The sequence below is a fragment of the Gorilla gorilla genome, chromosome 17 (assembly GCF_029281585.2).
Source record: "Gorilla gorilla gorilla isolate KB3781 chromosome 17, NHGRI_mGorGor1-v2.1_pri, whole genome shotgun sequence".
Classification (NCBI taxonomy): domain Eukaryota; kingdom Metazoa; phylum Chordata; class Mammalia; order Primates; family Hominidae; genus Gorilla; species Gorilla gorilla.
The window spans coordinates 53128144-53147365 of record NC_073241.2 but is presented as its reverse complement, the minus strand read 5'-3'; the positions used below and the strand labels follow the sequence as shown (position 1 = coordinate 53147365).

Here is a 19222-nt window from a genome sequence, read left to right as displayed (position 1 = left end):
ATCTGCCCACCTCAACCTCCCAAAGTGCTGGGATTACAGGCATGAGCCACTAAATCAGGCCTCTAGATCAGGTACCATCTAATATTAAATATTTTGTGGTAGGAGGCACAAAAAGTTTCATAAAGACTTTTTTCAAGTGAGAAAACTGTATCTAGCATTTCATACAAATTAAGAAGAGACTACCATAATTAGATTTTAGGGCAGGACTGCCACTGTTGCATGCACCCATACTTGAAGAACTACTGGCCCAAAGCAACTAGCAACATCAATAGCATCTCACTGGCCCATCCTTTATCATATGTAAAAGTACTGCAAGTTACCAAAACTCCAGTTACAGAGTTTCTGGTTTCTACATTTTATTTACCTTCTACAAGGCTCCACTTCAGTTGTGTTGAGATTGAATGTATTTTTGAAGTTGTACAAGCTCAGAACATTTTCATTGAGGTCATCTAATTCAATACAACCTTTGTATGGAGGGAAACTTAGTCGACTGGGAAGCTGAAAATGAAATAAAACATCTTCCACCAATTGAACAAAGGACAATAATCAAAATAGTATCAATTAATCACTTTTAACAGTCACTATGGCATAAGGGTTAATTAAGAATGTGAACCCTGGAACAAGATGCCCTGGCTTTGCTATTTACTAGCTGTATGACTGTGGGCAAGTTATTACACCTCTCTGTCTCTGTTTCCTCATCTGTAAAATGGGAATGATCATGATGCTTATTTAAATTAACATACTTAAGCTTAGAACAGTGCACAGAGGAAGCACTCAATAAGTGTTAGCTAGTATCTCTAAAATGTGCTGTAAGAATGTGCGGTTAAATCCATTTTATATGTAATTAACAATTAGAGACATGAGGTCATCACCATACCAAATTAAAATTTTAATATTTAATTCAGTGAAATAACATTTACACTTACTTTAAAATCAGGTGGGTAACCTCCAACATAAAATACAACATTTTCAGGATCCAAATTAAGGAGTGTATTGCTATTTCTACCATCCATGTCATAGACTCCGGGTGTTTCTGGTTTACTGGATGTGGCTCCTTTGGTGTAATTAAGCCTTGCAAACTGATAAATTCTGTTTAAAATGAATTTAGATAATAAAGTTAAACAAAAAAATTGAAGAATTCAAAGCCAAGCCATTAAAAATGGGGTTCAGCAACATGTATACATGGAATTTTGGTGAGCACAGGTCAGGTTCACGAAGAGCAACAGTCAATCAGAATTGTACCTCTGAAATTTCACCCGATCCATAACTGCCTCCTTAGTCTCACTCTTGGTCAAGATCTGGTCCACTTGGAGTTCAGCCTCACGGTCCCCCAGGTTGTAGACACAGGTGAGCTGGCCATCCACAACTGCCATGCCGATGTAGTCCCGGGAGGCCTGGAGACAAAGGGCCACCTCAGAATACTTCACATTGTGGTTTCTCAAATTCCCATCCCAAGAGGATGAGGATGCATTTCAAATAACTAACGGGTTTTAGGCAATAAGCCTTGGAGAGACAGAATAAACAAGGTGCAATATTTTATAGAATAATATAGAATGCAGAGTTAATAATGTGAGAGCTGTCTCTGCTCATGTTATAGGGCACTCATTTATTCATTCCTCCATTCGCTCAATCTACAAATATGTGCCAAGCACCTACCATACAGAGGGCCCAGGTATGGACTCAGCCGTCCACCAGATTTTAGTCTGGTAAGGGAGATAAGCCATTTTGCTTCTCCCAGTACCACACAACATCCTCTTAACACTTTGTGCATGCCTCTGTTGTCACACCTCTATGTTATCATGGTTAGTTATATATGCATCTTTCTTCCCTGCTAGAATGTGAGCACCTTAAGGTAGAAACAAAATGTTTTAAAATCACGGCATAATATCCATAAAACTTACCATTTTAACCATTTTAAGTGTGCATTGGCATTAAGTACATTTGAGAATAAATTTTTGTTTATCACAAAGCCAGAATGTGACACATAGTAGGTATATGGTATAAATTTGCTGAAGGAATAAAGTAATGTGCATTTTACCACAAAACAAAGCAAAAAATCATGACATAAGAAGCTACAAATAAAATGCCAACCTCTTGAAGCATGGAAGAGTAATTAGCAATAGTGTTGATTTTAAGAATCTTTAAATACAAGATCCACTAGTGACAACTAACAATTTCCTAATTGGGCAGAATTTTTGAGAACCATATTTCAAGCATTTCTCTTCCAACAACTGAATCCTAACCCAGTGAGTGATTAGCTTTTCCTCTGACACTTATGTCAAAGAAATATATTTTAAAAGGAGGGATTAAAAGCTAAAGCCAGCCATTCAAAATGCCTGTATGGGTAGTGAATTTACACTGATAGTAGTAGTAGTGATGAATTTACACTGATAAAGAGACAGGGCAACTGCTTTTCTTATCATTTAGGCAGGAGAGGGAGGATTCATTCCACTCCAGTCCTCACCCATAATCTCTCCATCCCACAGGCTTGAGGAAGGATCTGAGGCTGGGCGGTCTGAGGAAGAGGACAAGGGCACAATTCTGTGAGGAGGAGCTACTCCTCCTTGGTATTGATACCTGGTGTTGTGGTGTCAATCATACAACTTGGTAGTATGGAGGGGTGCCAATCATCCTCCCCAAGTGCATATGTTTTTTACACGTACACACACATGCCCATGTGCTGGGCCCATTGGGTAAAGCCTCTTGATCCTCTAGCAACCAACAATCCAGGATGCATGGGAGGCCCCTCGAGGGCACTGCCACAGTGGGGAGGTGGGCAAGGAGGAAGCTGGAGGGATTTGTCGATGTCTCAGTAGGATTTCTGCCTGCTGTGCTAATGGCAGTGATGCAGCTGTGCCACACATCTCAAAAGCACACCTCTCGAAAAACATTGTTTCAAAAACAAGAGAGATGTCCAAGCAATACTTACATCTTTATTTCCAAGGTACATCACAAACATATTCTCAGTACCCCCATTTTCTCTTGAGTTGGGCCTTTGGAGAAACAAGGACAGAGATGTATATCCTTTCAAATCTTCCAGGTCATTTGGCAGTCGGACTTCGACTCCAGATTTACCATTGAACCTCATGGGGACAGCGACCTGTGAGGAGTAAGTTACATGGTGTCAAACACTGTCCTGTGAAGAAAGTAGGTGTGCTCAGAGAGCTAGTTTGTGACTCGTAGCCATGTATCAGCCTTTCCTGAGTTGTTATGATAAGGAGCAAGGGAATGTGAATGTCTCTAAGCCCTGGATCATAATCTCCAAGACCCAGATTATAAATTCATGAAGCTGTTTCTGGAGCTGTGTCATAAGGCATTTGTGTTTCTTATTAGTCAGGGATATTTGAGCAGTGCATTTAGTCCTCTGTGCCAGCAATAATAATAATGATAATGACAGTAATATGAATTACAACCCTAGAAGGTTTTTGTGCAGACGAACTAACATCTATGAAGGCACTTGGCATGGTGCCTGGCATACAATCAGACATGTAATACATTAAAACTATATTTTAAGCCAGGTGCAGTAGCTCACACCTGTAATCTCAGCACTTTGGGAGGCTGAGGTGGGAGGATCACTTGAGCTCAGGAGTTTCAGGCTGCAGCACGCCGTGATCATGCCACTGGACTCCAGCCTAGGGAGCAAAGTGAGACTTTGTCTCAAAAAAACAAAACTATATATATCTATATGTTTTTATATAGATATATTTTTTTAAATATATGCATTTATATATTAAATATATAAAATATATTTTTATAAGTATATATTAATATACAATTTATATATAATTATGTATTATATATACTATTTATATATAAATATGCATTTTAATATATTAAATATATAATAAATGCATAAATTATATGTTATATATTTTATATATTATATTAAAATGCATATATAATTATATATACATTGTATGTAATATATAATTTTATTTAATATATAAAAGCATATATAATTATATAACACTATGCATAAAATATATTATTATAATATATAATTAAATATATATGCATATATTAAATTTATATTTATATATTAAAATATTTTAAATGCACTTTTAAAGGAACTGCTTCTGTTGGATATATTACATGTTACAGTTTTATTTATTATAGGCGTTCAGTCCTGAAAAATAAGTGAGTACATCAAGGCTCTCTAAAATAGCGCTTCTTAAGCTCTCTGTGGTGAAGGACCATTTTTTCCTTCTAATATGCCAGGGACAAATACTTTTGTAAAACATATTCAAATTTAAATCACTACAAAAATAAAAATACAAAGTAGACAAAATACAAGCCCACTGATCACATGCTTGCATGTTGAGGCAATTCAAATTATTCAAAGCTTCCAAACATTTACTCTCAACTTTATACCTATATATAACAGACCACTAACAAAAGTTCTCTGACTAGCCCTGGTGTGTGGACCAAGAAGATAAATATTTCCTAACGATCAAATACAAAAGAATGAGATTTAACTCAAGTCTGCATTTTCTCTATCAATATTTAAATATTTATCAAGGATCTTGTATATGCAAGGCATTAAATCAGGGGACTTAGCCATGGGGTCCCACATTTGCAGGCTCATTTCATGCCTCTCTCTCCTACTCACCCCCTGCCCTTCAGAACCTTCTCTGAGACTCTGCCTGGCATTCTCTCCTGCTTTTTGTCACCTGGCAAATTCCTACTGGTCCTTTAAATTTTTTAAATTAAGATATTTCTTGTATTTAAGGAAAGGGAGGGAGAAGAATATGCCTGTATGTGCATCACCATGAAATGGAACATGACTGACAGAACTGGCACCCGTTCCCCTCTCCCTTCTCAGAGGTCACCACTACTCTGGATCTGGATTCCCATGCAAATTCCCATGCATTTTTTCATAATTTTTTAAAATTAAATATGCATTTATCTGTAAACTGTAATTAGTCCTATATTTCATGTTTTAAATATTTTTATATAAATGGTGTCCACCTGTACACATTTATCTACAACTTGCTTTCTTTTCTGGGCACTGCGTGTTTGGATTTATCCATGGTGATACACACAGCTCCAGCTCATTCAGGTTTGCTGTTGTAAATGTGGCTTTTTAAAAAAAATTTTTTTGTGTGTGATTATAAACTATGTTGCAATGAACATTCTTATCCATGTCTGTTAATGCTACTTATTAGTGCTATTCTGACCCTCTCCAGGTAGAACTGGGGGTTTTGAAGATACACATAACACACCTCTATCCAGCTTGTTAGCACAGTCTAAGAAACAACCTGTAGTGGCTGGAGAGCAGCCTGAGTTCAGAACTATGACTTAATAATTTCTGTGTCCTCAGCACCCAAAGAAGTGCCAATGCCAGCCAGGCATTCAAAAGCACTTACTTACTGCTTTTTATTTTATGTTTTTCCACTAACATGGTACCTACTATTTGCCAGGCACTGTTCCACATTAGCTCATTTAACCCTAACAATCTCATGAGGTTGGTACTTTCTATGCTCTATAGACCAAGAAACTGAGGCACAGAGAGGTAAAGAGACAGGGCTCAGGTCTCACAGCTCATCAAAGGCAGAGCAAGAATTGAAACCAAGACAGTCTGGCTTGGTTAAACAGCTGTTAACCACTGTGCTATAATACACTTCAAATTTTTGTTGGATAAATTAGTGAATGAACACAGAAGGGTAAAAGCTAGCATACATTCTTATTCATTTGGTTTTTATAAAGCATGTATGAGTGTGAAGACGGTGCTTTCTGCCAAACTTTGCCTTATGCTCTTTGTTTTCCTGTTCAAGGTTTTATGTTGGGAATACTTTGCTTTCTTAAAAGAAAGGGGAGATTCTGAGGCTCAAAAGAAGTAACAGTGAGCCTGGTTATTGGGCACGATGCCTCCAGGGCAGTGATATTCTGACTAGGCTCTCCAACCCTCTCCCTCCAAAACTCTCCTGTAGGGCTGTCTAGGAGTTATTGGAAAATATAAGAAATTGTATTTATGCCATTTTAGGACAAAACAAATCTTAAGAGACAAGTGTCAGTAATTCAAGCAAATAATGTCAGGTTAAAACAAGAAAGGCTGGTGAATCAGTACTCCAATGATGGAAAACTGCTGTCATCTTAAATCCTCCATCCTCAGCAAAGATGGATTCTACAACTTTCAAGTTACAATAGGAGGGTAGGTCCTGTGCAGTATCACACTGGCACATTCTGACCACAGAACCCTCCCTCGAATGTGCAATTACAGTTTACAAACTGGGGCCTGGAAGAAAATCCTTCTTTCTGCCTGAATAAACTCAATGGGGGCAAATTGCTTCAGGATCCTGATATACCAGATAATGTAAGGATGAAGGTCATGTACACTTGTAAAGGATGACAGGAGAAAATCAATCTTTATATTCAAGCAACACAAGAATTGGGGAAAGAAAGACAACCAATTCTTGAGTTAATAAGTGTTTTTTTCTTTCTTGATAAATGTGATAACTCATTAAAGAACTAGCCTTGGCCACTGACCACGTGGGGACACACTCACCTTACTGGCAGCATCTCTGGCCTGCTGAATTAGTTCTCGTATTCTGTCCATGTTGTCAGAGATGTTTCCCAAGGGCAACAGCTGTTGGTTGATACTTTCAATCTTGCGCCAAAGATCAGGTAGTTTGTTGGTTAACTTATTCACTGTTGGTGAGGAAAAAAATAGAAATGTAAGATTGCGCATTAAGAAAAGGCTAACTACAAATGTTCTTACTGACAGTATTTGTCAAGTGGCATGTTTGGTCCCCAGATGTTGAACAGGATGGGTCATAATTTGTTACAGTAGCTCCCCCCTTACCCATGGTTTCACTTCTCAAGGTTTCAAGTACTTGCTATCAACCATGGTCCAAAAAATATTAAAAAGAAAAATTCCAGAAATAAGCAATTCATAAGTTTTGAATTGGGCGCTGTTTGGAATAGCATGATGAAATCTCATATGGTCCCACCCATGTGAATCTTCCTTTTTTCCAGCATATCCTTGCTGTCTACCCTACCCACCCATTAGTCACTTAGTAGCTGTCTGGGTTATCAGATCGAAAAAACATAGTATATATAGGGTTTGGTACTATCTGTGGGTTCACGCACCCAGTAGGGGTCTTGGAACATATCCCCTGAGGATAAGGAGGAACTACTGTACATGGTGAATTGTATTCTGCAATCTGGGTACCAAATCCTTTACTTTGACCACTACAGAAAGAAAAAAAAAATCTTTGTTTTCTGATTCTTTTTCTTTCTTTCTTTCCTTTTTTTTTTTTTTTTTTGAGATGGAGTCTCGCTCTGTTGTCCAGGCTGGAGTGCAGTGGTGCAATTTCAGCTCACTGCAACCTCCACCTCCCAGGATCACGCCATTCTCCTGCCTCAGCCTCCCGAGTAGCTGGAACTACAGGCGCCCACCACCACGCCTGGCTAATTTTTTGTATTTTTAGTAGAGACGGGGTTTCACCATGTTAGCCAGGATGGTCTCGATCTCCTGACCTTGTGATCCGCCCACCTCGGCCTCCCAAAGTGCTGGGATTACAGGCGTGAGCCACAGCGCACAGAAAACACAGCCTGTTTTCTGATTCTTAATATCAATCATAATTCAATGCCTCATGATTTAGAAACATATATCTCCACTTTGTAAAAAAGCAAACCAATAGCATTTTCAATGTATTTTCTAAAAATTAAAAATCCTATCTGGTCCTTCCAACTAGCAGGATATCTATACGCTTTGAATATATCCTATATCAGATGGAGCTGTTTTCTAATGTTTTAGTTTCTGAGATCAGACTTTACCAGGGAAGAATGGAAATGGACCAAAACACATAACAATGGAGAGAATGGCTAAGATGTCCTGGCCAGAGATCGCCTGATACCCGAGTTATCTGCATCAGTCAGAGCCTTTTTGAAGTCTTCGTTCTGTGTCCTCCCATAGGTGTCCTTAATTCTTTCCACATCTGTCTGGATGGGGTTGAGCCCATCCAGAACCTCATCTGTGATGTCGTTGGCCTTTCTGACCATGCTCTTTGCACTACTGATCATAGCATCAATATCACCTAATGCACACACAGATAGGGAGGTATAAGTATCTAAAACGTTCAACAAAAGAAGCCAACCGAGTACAATGGATTAGGAAGATGCTGACCTCTCTGTATCCCACGAAGACCATCTCGGAGAGTTGTGAGATTGGTGTCTATCACTTCTTTCTGAACTGTCACAATATTCAGGGTTTGCTGTAGGTTGTTGAGAGCCGGACTGACTTCTAAAATAAAATAAAGCATCAGGAGGCAATTACTTTGTGCATTTTGATCCTCCATTGGTATTTGTGGCCCCTGAAGTAGCCAGTGTCTGCACAGCATTGAGTAGACTTGCTTCTTAGGGGTCATCTCAGAGATGCCCACTGCATGTGCTCAGACCCACAGCTCTGGGATCCTCCAGTTACAGAGGTCAGCAGCAAATCAGACCCTTGTGGTAATGCCTTGGAAATACACAGGAAGAAAGAAAGAGGCTGAATAACTTGGGGAAGGCTAAACTTCTTATCTGCTCAGAGTAAGAGACTCTGTTTAGTAAAAGATGCATCTGTCTTATCCACTACCATGTCCTAGCACATAATGTAGTGTCTGGCACTAGCTGAGGCGTAATATTAGTATATGTTTGTTGAGTAAGTGAATATATGAGTGAATGAATGAATTAATAATGTAGAAAGGATCCTCTTCCATCAGAGGACAAGAAAAGAATGTTGTTGAAAGAGCCTCATCCAGGCAAATACAGACACAAAGTAGGCACTGTTTGTTTCTGTTAATTTCCAAAATGACACATTTTAAAAATTCTGTGAAAGAAAGGGAGCTAGCAGACATTCCTAGCTGATAATATTGCCATCCTTGGGTCATCAAAAATGACCAGCAAATGCTTTAAGACCATCTTGATGATTCATGGCTTCAATTACGATTCCAGGACTGGTTTACATAGCAACATAGTTAGCATCCTAACCCTACTTAGCACACTGAGCCTACCTCGAAGCTCAAATTTTGTAGAGAGAAATAGATGTCATAGCAGGAAATCCAAATTATTGAAATTTGCAAGGCAAATGATTGTATGTTAGTACTTTTTTGGTATTTTATTTTTCATGTCTTTAACTTTTTAACATGTGAAAGAAAGAGAGAAAGAAAGAAGGAAGAAAAGGAAGGAAGGAAGCAGAAAGGAGATAAATTATTTAATTTATAGAGGCATCATTTAATTCCTCTGAAAGGACTAAGAGGCTGAATGAGGGCCTTGGACTCATGGATGACAACAAGAGCCTGGAGAAACACAAGAAACAGCATTTTTGAAACACAGAAATTTGGTGAGATTGAGAGAGTTTAATTATTTAAAAAAATAAGTAAGTAAAATACATGAAAATTTTCCAGAGATAAAATCTATGCTTAAAAAATTCTCATGCTTCACAGTAGTAGTGATTTTGGGAACTTTTAGTTGCAAAGATTTTAGGACTTAAGAAATTTTAAAGCAGTTATTCTAATGATCCCAAACCAATGATCTTGACATGTGGGGTTGCCAATGCCATGATCACAGGTGGGTTAAATTAAAATAGCCTCCCCACCAAGGCCAGGCCCAAATAGGCCTATCACTCTCAAGATTTATTTATATTTATAAGGCTCTAGTTAATTTTGTACATGATAGGTGGGGAATATTTAGAATATTGGGTGGATACATGAAATTGATAAATAAATCATGAATTTAAAAAGTATTATCTGGGCCCGGCATGGTGGCTCATGCTTGTAATCCCAGCATTTTGGGAAGCTGAGACAGGAGGATCCTGTAAGGACAGGAGTTTGAGCCCAGCCTGGGAAACATAGCAAGACCTTGCCTCTAAAAAAAATACAAAAATTAGCTGGGCATGGTGGTGCACGCCTGTAATCTCAGCTACTTGGGAGGCTGAAGTGGGAGGATTGCTTAAGCCCAGGAGTTCAAAGCTACAGTGAGCTATGATTGTGCCACTGCACTCCAGCCTGGGCAATGGAGACCCCATCTCTATTAAAAATAATAATAGTAATAAAATAAAATAAATAAAAGGTATCATCTGCATTGACACTGAGATTCAAAAACAACATTTGCTTCTAGGGCTGCCCCACCTGGTCCCAGAGGTCATTTAAAGCTCCTGACTATCCCTGCCATTGCCCACTCCCCCTAATACCTTGCTTTAGCTTCTTTTGTGTCATCTTGGCTTCATTTAACAGTTTATCACTGTTGGAACTCAGTGTTTTAGCTTTTCTTGGCAGATCTTCCTTTATCACTGTCTGAAAGCAAAGCATTTAACAGCCTTAAACAAATGCTGTATGTTACGAAATATGGAATAAGATTTCTATCCTAGTCTGAAGCCCTTAATTTTAAGGATGAAGTTCAAAGGGGGAAGGAGTTATAACTAGATTGTTCCCTAAAAGATAGAGTTAGGGCTCCAGGTAGCCCTAACACCTATGCGAATTATGTGGCTTGGGGAGGTGGGCCTATCTCTGGTGGCATACTGACAAATTATGTGACACTTGTTTTAGCTGCTCACTGTCATCCATACAAAAACCTCTACAATAACGGAGGAGAGAACTTAGTTGTTTTCAGGCTTTCAAGCTTTGGGACAGAAAAGTCTTCACTCATTCAAGAAGGCCTGTCCCCCTGAACTCTGATATTTAATATTTTGTTCTTTATTTTCAGATATAGGAATTATCATATGGTGCATATAAGATCCCACAGGACTCCACAGACACACCGAGATGTAAGACCAAATGACCTGATGAAAATGCTGATCAAGTTGTTTGCAAAAATGTCTCTTTTTGGCTAATGATCACAGCATAGAAGCATACCTGGTAAGATATAGGATATAATATTTGTTCAGGTTGAAAATTGACAATCAGTGTAATTTCTATCTGGTTTTACACATAGTTTTAAAACTGTGCTACAGACATGAAACAGTCAAATACAGAAATTACCCATATCTAGGGCAAGTTCTATTCTATACAACAAGTTCTGATTTAAAATAATGCTTTGTTTCTATTCCTTGGAGCCCACGGAAAGAAAATATAAAAATGAGCCATCTCCACAGCGAATGTGGAGAAGCTGCTGGTACAGGTGCCCACCTGGAGGGCAGATTCAGATGCACTGGCAGCCCTGTTGGCTGCGTCCTCGGCCGCTTTGATGGCATTGAGGATGTTCTCGTAGGCGGTGGCGGCATCCACAGCACAGCGCACCAGCTCATCCCCACTGGCGTTTCTCTTGATCCTGCAAGACAGGGCAGGTTAGCCACTCCCCACAGCCTTCCTCTGCCAGCAGCTGACATCCCCCCAAACCTTTCCATTTCTTCTTTTTATTTTTTCTTTCTTTTTTTTTTATTAAGAAATGGAAAAAAATAAAATAAAATAAAGAGATGGCAGAGTCTCCCTCTGTCGGCCAGGTTTGACTGCAGTGGTGCCATCAACTTGAGCCCAGCCCCTTCCCATTTCATTTGGTAAGTGGATACCTGAGGTGATGGCCTCTGTAGCTGTGCCCAAAGGACGTGGCCAGGAATTAGTGCCCTTATTGCTGCTCTGCTTCTGACTTGGGCCTGGGGCATTGGCCTTGACCCCACCCTCTGCCCTCCACCCAGTTCTGGAGACCCAGCCAACCCAGGGGAGGGCCTTGCTTGTCTCAGGACAAGCTGCTGAGCTCAGCCCACGTGCCCTTCTGGTCTCCTGGGCCATGCACTCACTCTTCCAGCTGCTTTGCCAGCTCTTGTAAGGACTGCGCGTGCTTTTCTGCCTCCTCCACAAGGGATGTTTTGCCAGCAGATCTGGAAAGTTCTCTTACTTTGTCACTTAGTTCTTGTCTTGCTTCATTTAAACTGGCAGCTAATTTTTCATATTCCTATTTTTTCCAAATAAACAAAGACAGTATAAATTCAAGCAAAGAATGTAGGTGCTGATTTCTCAAACTCTATCATAACTGATGTGTTTCTGGGGCAACAATGAGATGTTATATTTTCTAAGCCTATTTACCATACCAGTTAATCCTTGGTCACTTCAGACAGTAGCACTGGTAATACTTCCCCAAGGTTTACCACTATCTTGAACATTCTCATTATGGTGAGAAACCCTTTAGTAACCTTTACAAAAGCATAATGTTATCATCAATGTAAAGTTGTAGTAAACCAAAGAACTTTTTTATGACTTAGAAATAGTTATTACAGAGTTACTGGGTGCAGCACACCAACATGGCACATGTATACATATGTAACTAACCTGCACGTTATGCACATGTACCCTAAAAAAGTATAATAAAAAAAGAAATAGTTATTATAAAAGACACTTTAAAATCCCCAATGAACTGCTAAGAAATTGTGTCAGTTTTGATCAAGTCGTAAATATCTTCTGTTAATAAATGCTTGTATGCCTGATATTTTAAAAATAGCATTATAATTTTTTTGTTGCTATCACAAAAGTGATTTGCTCATTGCAGACAAATTAGGTAATACATATGAACATAAGAAGACATGTCATTCATACTTCTTTTGCAAGACAGAACTACTGTTAACATTTCAATATATTCTCTTCCATCTAAGAGACTATACTTTGAATAAACAAAAAAGTAGGTCAGCCCATTTCATTGTTTTCTCACAATATAATTAAAATGTTTTTAGATTTTTCTAGAGAACAACTATTTCCTCTACCTTCTGGCTTTTCTCCATCAGCTGCAGCGCAATGTTGGTTTGCAACAAAGATGAGTCTGCAGTGGTTAGATACTTGGTGAAATCACTCTGCAGGGAATTTATTTCTTTCACTTGTCTCTGGAGAAAACAAAAAAAAATTGCGTGAGCTCTATGATATATTATCAGAAGGCATAGACAAATTTATGGGACAATAGCATATAAGTAATTTCAAAGTCAGAATGCTTTCTTGAACCTGAACATTGTCTAGGCAATTACAAAGTGAAAGGAAATCAGTTCTTTTTGTAGTGGAGGTACGTCACCATAGTTTCCTTAAATGATATGCCAATGAAACAATTGCTATCACTGCTGAAGAAGGTTTCTACAGTAGGGGTCAACTTGCCCAATGAGATGGGTATATTATCAAAATCTGGTTTGTGAAACAGACCAAAAGATTTTATGTAAATAAACCATCACTAACCATCAGCCAGTACCAATGAGAACACAGCAGGCACTTGACCGAGAGGTCACACAGAACATGAGAATGCCAGGGTGGAAGGCTGCCAGAGTTCAGAGGCCTATAAAGTTGGGTCCTGCTCCCTTACTTTGGCATAATCAGCAACTTCACACAGACATGGTACCATCCAAAGAGGCTTTGGGAGCTAAGCATGGAGTCATCCACTAAGATATCATTTATTTTCATTTACCAACTTCCTCCTGTGTTGGGGTCTGCCCTGTGTTATTCAACTTTGATTTTACTGGTGTTTTGTAACTCTATAAAACCGCTCATATTTTTGTTGTTTTTAATTTTTTTTTTTTGAGACAGGTCTCATTCTGTTGCCTAGGCTGAAGTGCAGTGGCTCGATAATGGCTCACTGCAGCCTTGCTCCCAACCCACCAGTGTGTTCAAGTGATCCTTCCACCTCAGGCTCCCGAGTAGCTGAGACTACAGGCTCATGCCACTATGACCAGCTAATTTTTAAAAAAATTTTTGTAAAGACAGGGTCTCACTACATTGCCGAGCCTGGTCTCAAACTCCTGGGCCCAAGCAATCCTCTTGCCTTGGCCTCTCAAAGTGTTAGGATTACAGGCATAAGCCATTGCACCTGGCCTCATTGTTTTAGCATACAACGTTCACTATTTAAAATATGAACTATAAGGCCGGGCATGGTGGCTCACGCCTGTAATCCCATCACTTTGGGAGGCTGAGGCTGCTGGATCACCTGAGGTCAGGAGTTCGAGACCAGCCTAGCCAACATGGTGAAACCCCGTCTCTACTAAAAATACAAAAATTAGCCAGGCGTGGTGGCGCCAAATATATGTATATATGAGCTGCAAAATCCAGAGCTCTAAATTCTGTCATTGCAGCTTCTGTAAGTGGCCTGTACTTTTATTTCCTATAAAGCAGATTATGGCTTAAAATGCCTTTGCTGGTGATTATGATAATTATGTTCATTAAAAAGTATACATATTTGACACAAAAAGTAAATTACCAAAAACATAATATATACTTTGAATTAATTATAGCAATATTAATTTCTCATCTATTTGGCAACATTATTCCTCCAACACTCTTTCAGCTGGGAATGCAGGTGAAGCAGTTTGCACTGCTTTGTCTGTGGTTTAAGTTCAGAATCTTTTCTGGTAGCTGAAGACTAGAAACAACTATGGTTTTGCACTTAATGCTTTGTTCCTGTCTGATCTAGGTCTGAGGTGGTATAATGTGATGTACAGACAGGTGCCTGGCTATGCCACTTTATTAATAATAAAGATCCCTGCTTCTCTCATCCTTATTAACGAAAGTGTGCAGCTTCAAACTGTGAACTCACCTGAATGGCTCCCAAAGCTCTCTCGTTTTCTTGGTTCAAGCCATTTGCCTGCTTGGCTTGGGCAGCTGCCTCCTGCAGCCGAGCACGAAGGTCACTGAGTTTGGCTTCGTATTCATTTAAAGAATCCCGTATACTGTTAGCAAGCCCATTGTTCTCCCCCTGGTGGGTTTTCTGCCAGGTCCTTATCCGGTTCAGCACTGTAATACATCACCTCATGTTTTCTACTTGACAGATGAGCATACTGAAGCTGGGTTATAAAAACTACAAAGGGAGAATCGAGTTTCTACTCATTTCATGGTTTTCCTTGAACTTTGGAGGGGATGGGAAAGGAAACTCACATTGACACAGACCTGCTCTGTGCACTGTACATGTTGCCTCATTTAACTTCCACAGGAAAACAATAAATTATCATTCTCATGTTTTAGATAAAGAGATGGAAGCCTTGAGAAATGAGAGGACTGACCCAAGGTTACATGGCCAGTCGGGCTTAGGACTTGAACTTGAGCTCGCTGCAGGGGGTAAAGTGCATGCTCCTTCCACTGTGAATACTGCCTACTTACAATTAAAAGCCAAGACTCATATTAAATTTGAACAATAAAAATTTAAGCAAGAAAACTGCTAGTATCTGTATATTAACCGCTGATACATCATTTTATTAAAGAATTAATACCAGTATCTGTAAAAAGTATGCACTAAACTAATATTTCTCAGTTTTGAACTAATGAGGCATTTTCTCTAGTCAAAACCTTTTGATGTATTCTGTTAATTTCTAGTATGTCCTTTTTTTGTTTTTGTAATACAAATTTGAACATCCCTAATCTAAAAAGCCAAAATCTGAAATGCTTCAAAATCTGACATTTTTGAGCAATGACATGATGCCACAAATAGAAAATTCCACATCTGACCTCATGTGACAGGTTGCAGTCAAAATGCAGTCAAAAGTTCGTTTCAGAGGCTGGGTGCGGTGGCTCACGCCTGTAATCTCAGCACACTGGGAGACCAAGGCAGGCGTATTGCTCGAGGTCAGGAGTTTGAGACCAGCCTGGCCAAAATGGTAAAACCCTGTCTCTACTAAAAATATAAAAATTAGCCAGGCATGGTGGCAGGCACCTGTAATCCCAGCTATTGCTCCGTCTGAGGCATGAGAATCGCTTGAACTCAGGAGGTGAAGGTTGCAGTGAGTTGAGATCACACCACTGCACTCCAGCCTGAGTAATGGAGTGAGACTCTGTCACATACACACACACACACACACGCACACACACACAAAGTTCATTTCATGCACAGAATTATTAAAAATATTGTATAAAATTACCTTCGATATATGTGTATAAGATGTAAATGAAACGTAAATAAATTTTATGTTTAGACTGGGGTCCCATCTCCAACAGGTCTCATTAAGTCTATGCAAATATTCCAAAATCCAAAAAAATCAAAAATCTGAAACATGTCTGGTCCCAAGCATTTTGGAAAGGGGAACTCAATCTGTAGTAGTGCTAATATCAATTTGTGATTCAAAAATTCAATAGTGGTGAGGTGACCATTAATAATGATGTAATGAGAAAACTGGAAAGAGGTGAATAAGCATCGGAAAAATGCAGTTAAGAAGGAAAAAGAGGCAACCATATCTAACTTTTAGAAGAACTTTTTTTTTTCTTTGCATGATGGTAAGCTGTTATATTCTACAGCCCGTTGCTAACCTGGGACTCCTGGGGGCTACCAATTTTCACCACGTGATGCTCTAACAGTAATATTCGCTGAAACCATGAGGCCTTCCACCTATAACGGGGAACTCTACATTGCGCTCTGCATGTTGTGTTTCAAATCAATTAGAATGGACTGGATGCAAGAATTTGGGAGCATTCTTACAGAGCTGCGACTCCCTTTTATCAGCTTCTGCTTCTCTGAGGTGCTTTCCAAAGTTCCTGTTCCGCAGTTCCCTCATCATGCGCTGGGCTTCAGCCCACTCTCTGGAAAAGTCACCTGAAGGCACGTTGTTTCCCTCTCCATCTGTCCCAGAGATCTGCTTTAAAAGAACTAGGAAACATCAAGTGGTCTATTAGACTGGGAATTCTGGCTCCAGTAGGCTACTTAAAAAAAAAAAAAAAAAAAAGGCAGAAACTTCTATGGAGATTTTATATTAGTTTTTTAGTATCACTATGGGATTCTTTTCATAATGTTGAAATCTTAAAGGGAATTCTTTTACTGTACAATGAAGGTTATGTAACCAAAAAAAATGTAATTGGGCTTAATAACTCTTCTTACCGTGCACATTCCGGATGACATTTTTAATCTTCACATCCAGTTCTTTTGCGCTTTGTGTTGCCTGATTAACATTGTTGTATAATGTTTGTGCTTTTCTGGAATTTACTTGAGCCTATATGAAAAATAAATTGATTAGCAGCAAATTAAGTCAATGAGGAAAAATAAAAATACTTTGAAAGCAAAAAAACCCCAAAGTTAAATGGACCTAACACATTACCTTTTCTTGCAAAGTCTCAAATTCCTGATTCAAATCAGTCAGTTCTCTTTCCAGGCCTTCTATTTTTGATCCATGATTTGAAATGGCAGAACGGTAGTTGAGCAACTGATTCTGGAAACAAAACACAAATGAATGTCACTTTACAGTATAAATTAAGACTAAGTCCTATCAACCTGGTCAACAGGGTTATAAATGAAGAATCATTTGGCAAGACCATTGTCAGTTCCACACACACACAAATGTGGTTCTTGGAAATAGGTTACATAAGGAATCTATTTTCTGATGTACATTGTGATATGGCTCTAAAATAAAGTAGCAAATGTGACAAATGTGAAGAGATAAGAGCTACTTCACTTGAATTAATGACCTAACCTTATAGAAATGAGGGTGATACTACTTACCTGATTAATTAATTTCCAGATTCTATAATAAATACGGTTTTTTAAAACCTGCAGTTAACCTGACAACACTAAAAGCAGTGCATATGGCTACTTGAATGAAGGAACCATTAAGAATCTATTCAAAGAATCTCGTCCAACAGAACCACAGGGAACTCAGAGCTCTTGTAGCTGAACAGCCTTATATTGCAAATGAGAAAATGGAAGCCCAAAGAAGTCGGGTGACTTGTCCATGGTTGTATAGCTCATCGGTGATTGCTTCAGGACCATAATCCGGGTCCCTTGCCCTTTTTTTAGGCTAAATTGCCTCATTACTCTTAGACCCTTAGACACTGCTGCACATAATATCTAGAATGGTGATTATTTTCAATTTTTTGGAAAAAGTATTAATATATTAAAAAAGTTTATAGGAAAAAATGATATTATTACCTCAATATGTATGTCAGAACCAGTGTTGGGTAAAAGAATACAGGCTTTAAATAAAGCCTAGGTCCAAACCCTTAGTCTGCCACATAATAGATGAGCCTCACTAAGCCTTGCTCTTCCATTAGTAAATTGGGGATTATCGTATTTAGCTGCAGGGTTGGTTTTGGTGATAAGCGAGCTAATGTATTTTAAAATGTCATGTACATATGAGCATTCAAAAATGTTACTTCCCTTCTTATACGTAATCTTTCATAATTTTCGCATGTTTGTGTGATATGGCAAGAAGATAGTTCTATTTTAACTTTACTTTGGGGAAAGGGAGGCAAGTCATTATATAGATTGTCAGCAGAACACCTGGATAAGAAGTGGAGTGGGTAAAGCATGGTCTTTAGAATTTGATCTTGATTTGAATTCTTCCAGAACCACCATGATTTTAGGCAAGTTGCTCAGCTTCTCCATGCCTGTTTAATGAGAATAACACTAGGTTCCTCATGAGGAGGTTGTGAGACTTGAGTAAAGCCCTTAGCACAGGGGGTGGCACACAGCGTGTGTGCAGAACGGTGAAGGCTGCAGGGCCATGTTGATGAAATCCAAGCAAGCCAGTGGCTTCCTTTTTTTTTTCCTCAAGACATAAATGCTTTTCCCTCCTCTTCTCCATATTAAGCCTATAAATCTTGAACTAAAGTTATCCAAAAGGATAGGAAAGAGTCATTTTTCTAGAATAATCTCTTGCTATATATACTCAGCTATAGTCACTAGAATCAGCCCTCAACCCAAAAGTACTTATTAAACTTTCCCCAAAGCCTTGTTCACCGTGTCTAGACTACAGCTGATCTCATCTACTGAATTCTTTTACTTCAATGAGTGTATTTTTTCATTTCCATGATTTTCAATTGGGTCTTTTCCTATCTACCTCTTCTTGTTTGATTTCTGGAGGTTTCCCCCCTTCAAATTTCCTAATTTCTTGTTCCTTCTATTGGGTGTCATTCTGCAAAGTCATTTTCAGATTGTCCTATTGTTTTCATTTTATCCGAAGTGAACTCATCTCTTGACTGTTGCTTCTGTTGGGTGTCTTTCTTATTACTTCTCTGCTAACAATGTTTGCAGGCTCATTCTGGGTGGGAGTTCCCCTTTCTTTGTGCTCTCTGGGCCCTGTCTAGTGCTCTTATGCTTATCACCACCCCTACTCGAAACTCCGACCCACGGTCTACGACCAGGTCTTACTTTGGCAGTTTAGGATTTATATACCATGGTGGCGTTGAGAGGATGTAACATTCCAGCATAGATCCAGGTCTGTAGATTTGTCCTGCCCCTGTAAGCTTTGCTAGGCTCTCATATGGCCATCACCCAACGATGAGCACTGGGCAGCTTCCAGGCTGCTTTTTAGCCCCCATTCATGGGCACAGCATCCCCTATTTCCCTTCAGGGAAACAGGTTC

General features: G+C 39.1%; 1 protein-coding gene across 2 annotated transcripts in view; it reads right to left on the bottom strand.

Annotated features, from left to right (window-relative positions):
• LAMA3 (laminin subunit alpha 3) overlaps positions 1 to 19222 on the bottom strand; it is a 261658-nt gene that overhangs the window by 39110 nt on the left and 203326 nt on the right. For both annotated transcript variants that reach the window (XM_031003750.3, XM_004059245.5), the window contains 15 exons: positions 16961 to 17071; positions 16744 to 16855; positions 16348 to 16515; positions 14479 to 14675; positions 12674 to 12790; positions 11717 to 11871; positions 11109 to 11250; positions 10175 to 10277; positions 8129 to 8245; positions 7860 to 8039; positions 6506 to 6648; positions 2930 to 3100; positions 1243 to 1394; positions 927 to 1089; positions 365 to 498 (listed from right to left, as the gene is read on the bottom strand). In XM_031003750.3, coding sequence (XP_030859610.2) covers positions 365 to 498; positions 927 to 1089; positions 1243 to 1394; positions 2930 to 3100; positions 6506 to 6648; positions 7860 to 8039; positions 8129 to 8245; positions 10175 to 10277; positions 11109 to 11250; positions 11717 to 11871; positions 12674 to 12790; positions 14479 to 14675; positions 16348 to 16515; positions 16744 to 16855; positions 16961 to 17071 — 2165 coding nt within the window. The remainder of the gene's footprint in view (positions 1 to 364; positions 499 to 926; positions 1090 to 1242; positions 1395 to 2929; positions 3101 to 6505; positions 6649 to 7859; positions 8040 to 8128; positions 8246 to 10174; positions 10278 to 11108; positions 11251 to 11716; positions 11872 to 12673; positions 12791 to 14478; positions 14676 to 16347; positions 16516 to 16743; positions 16856 to 16960; positions 17072 to 19222) is intronic.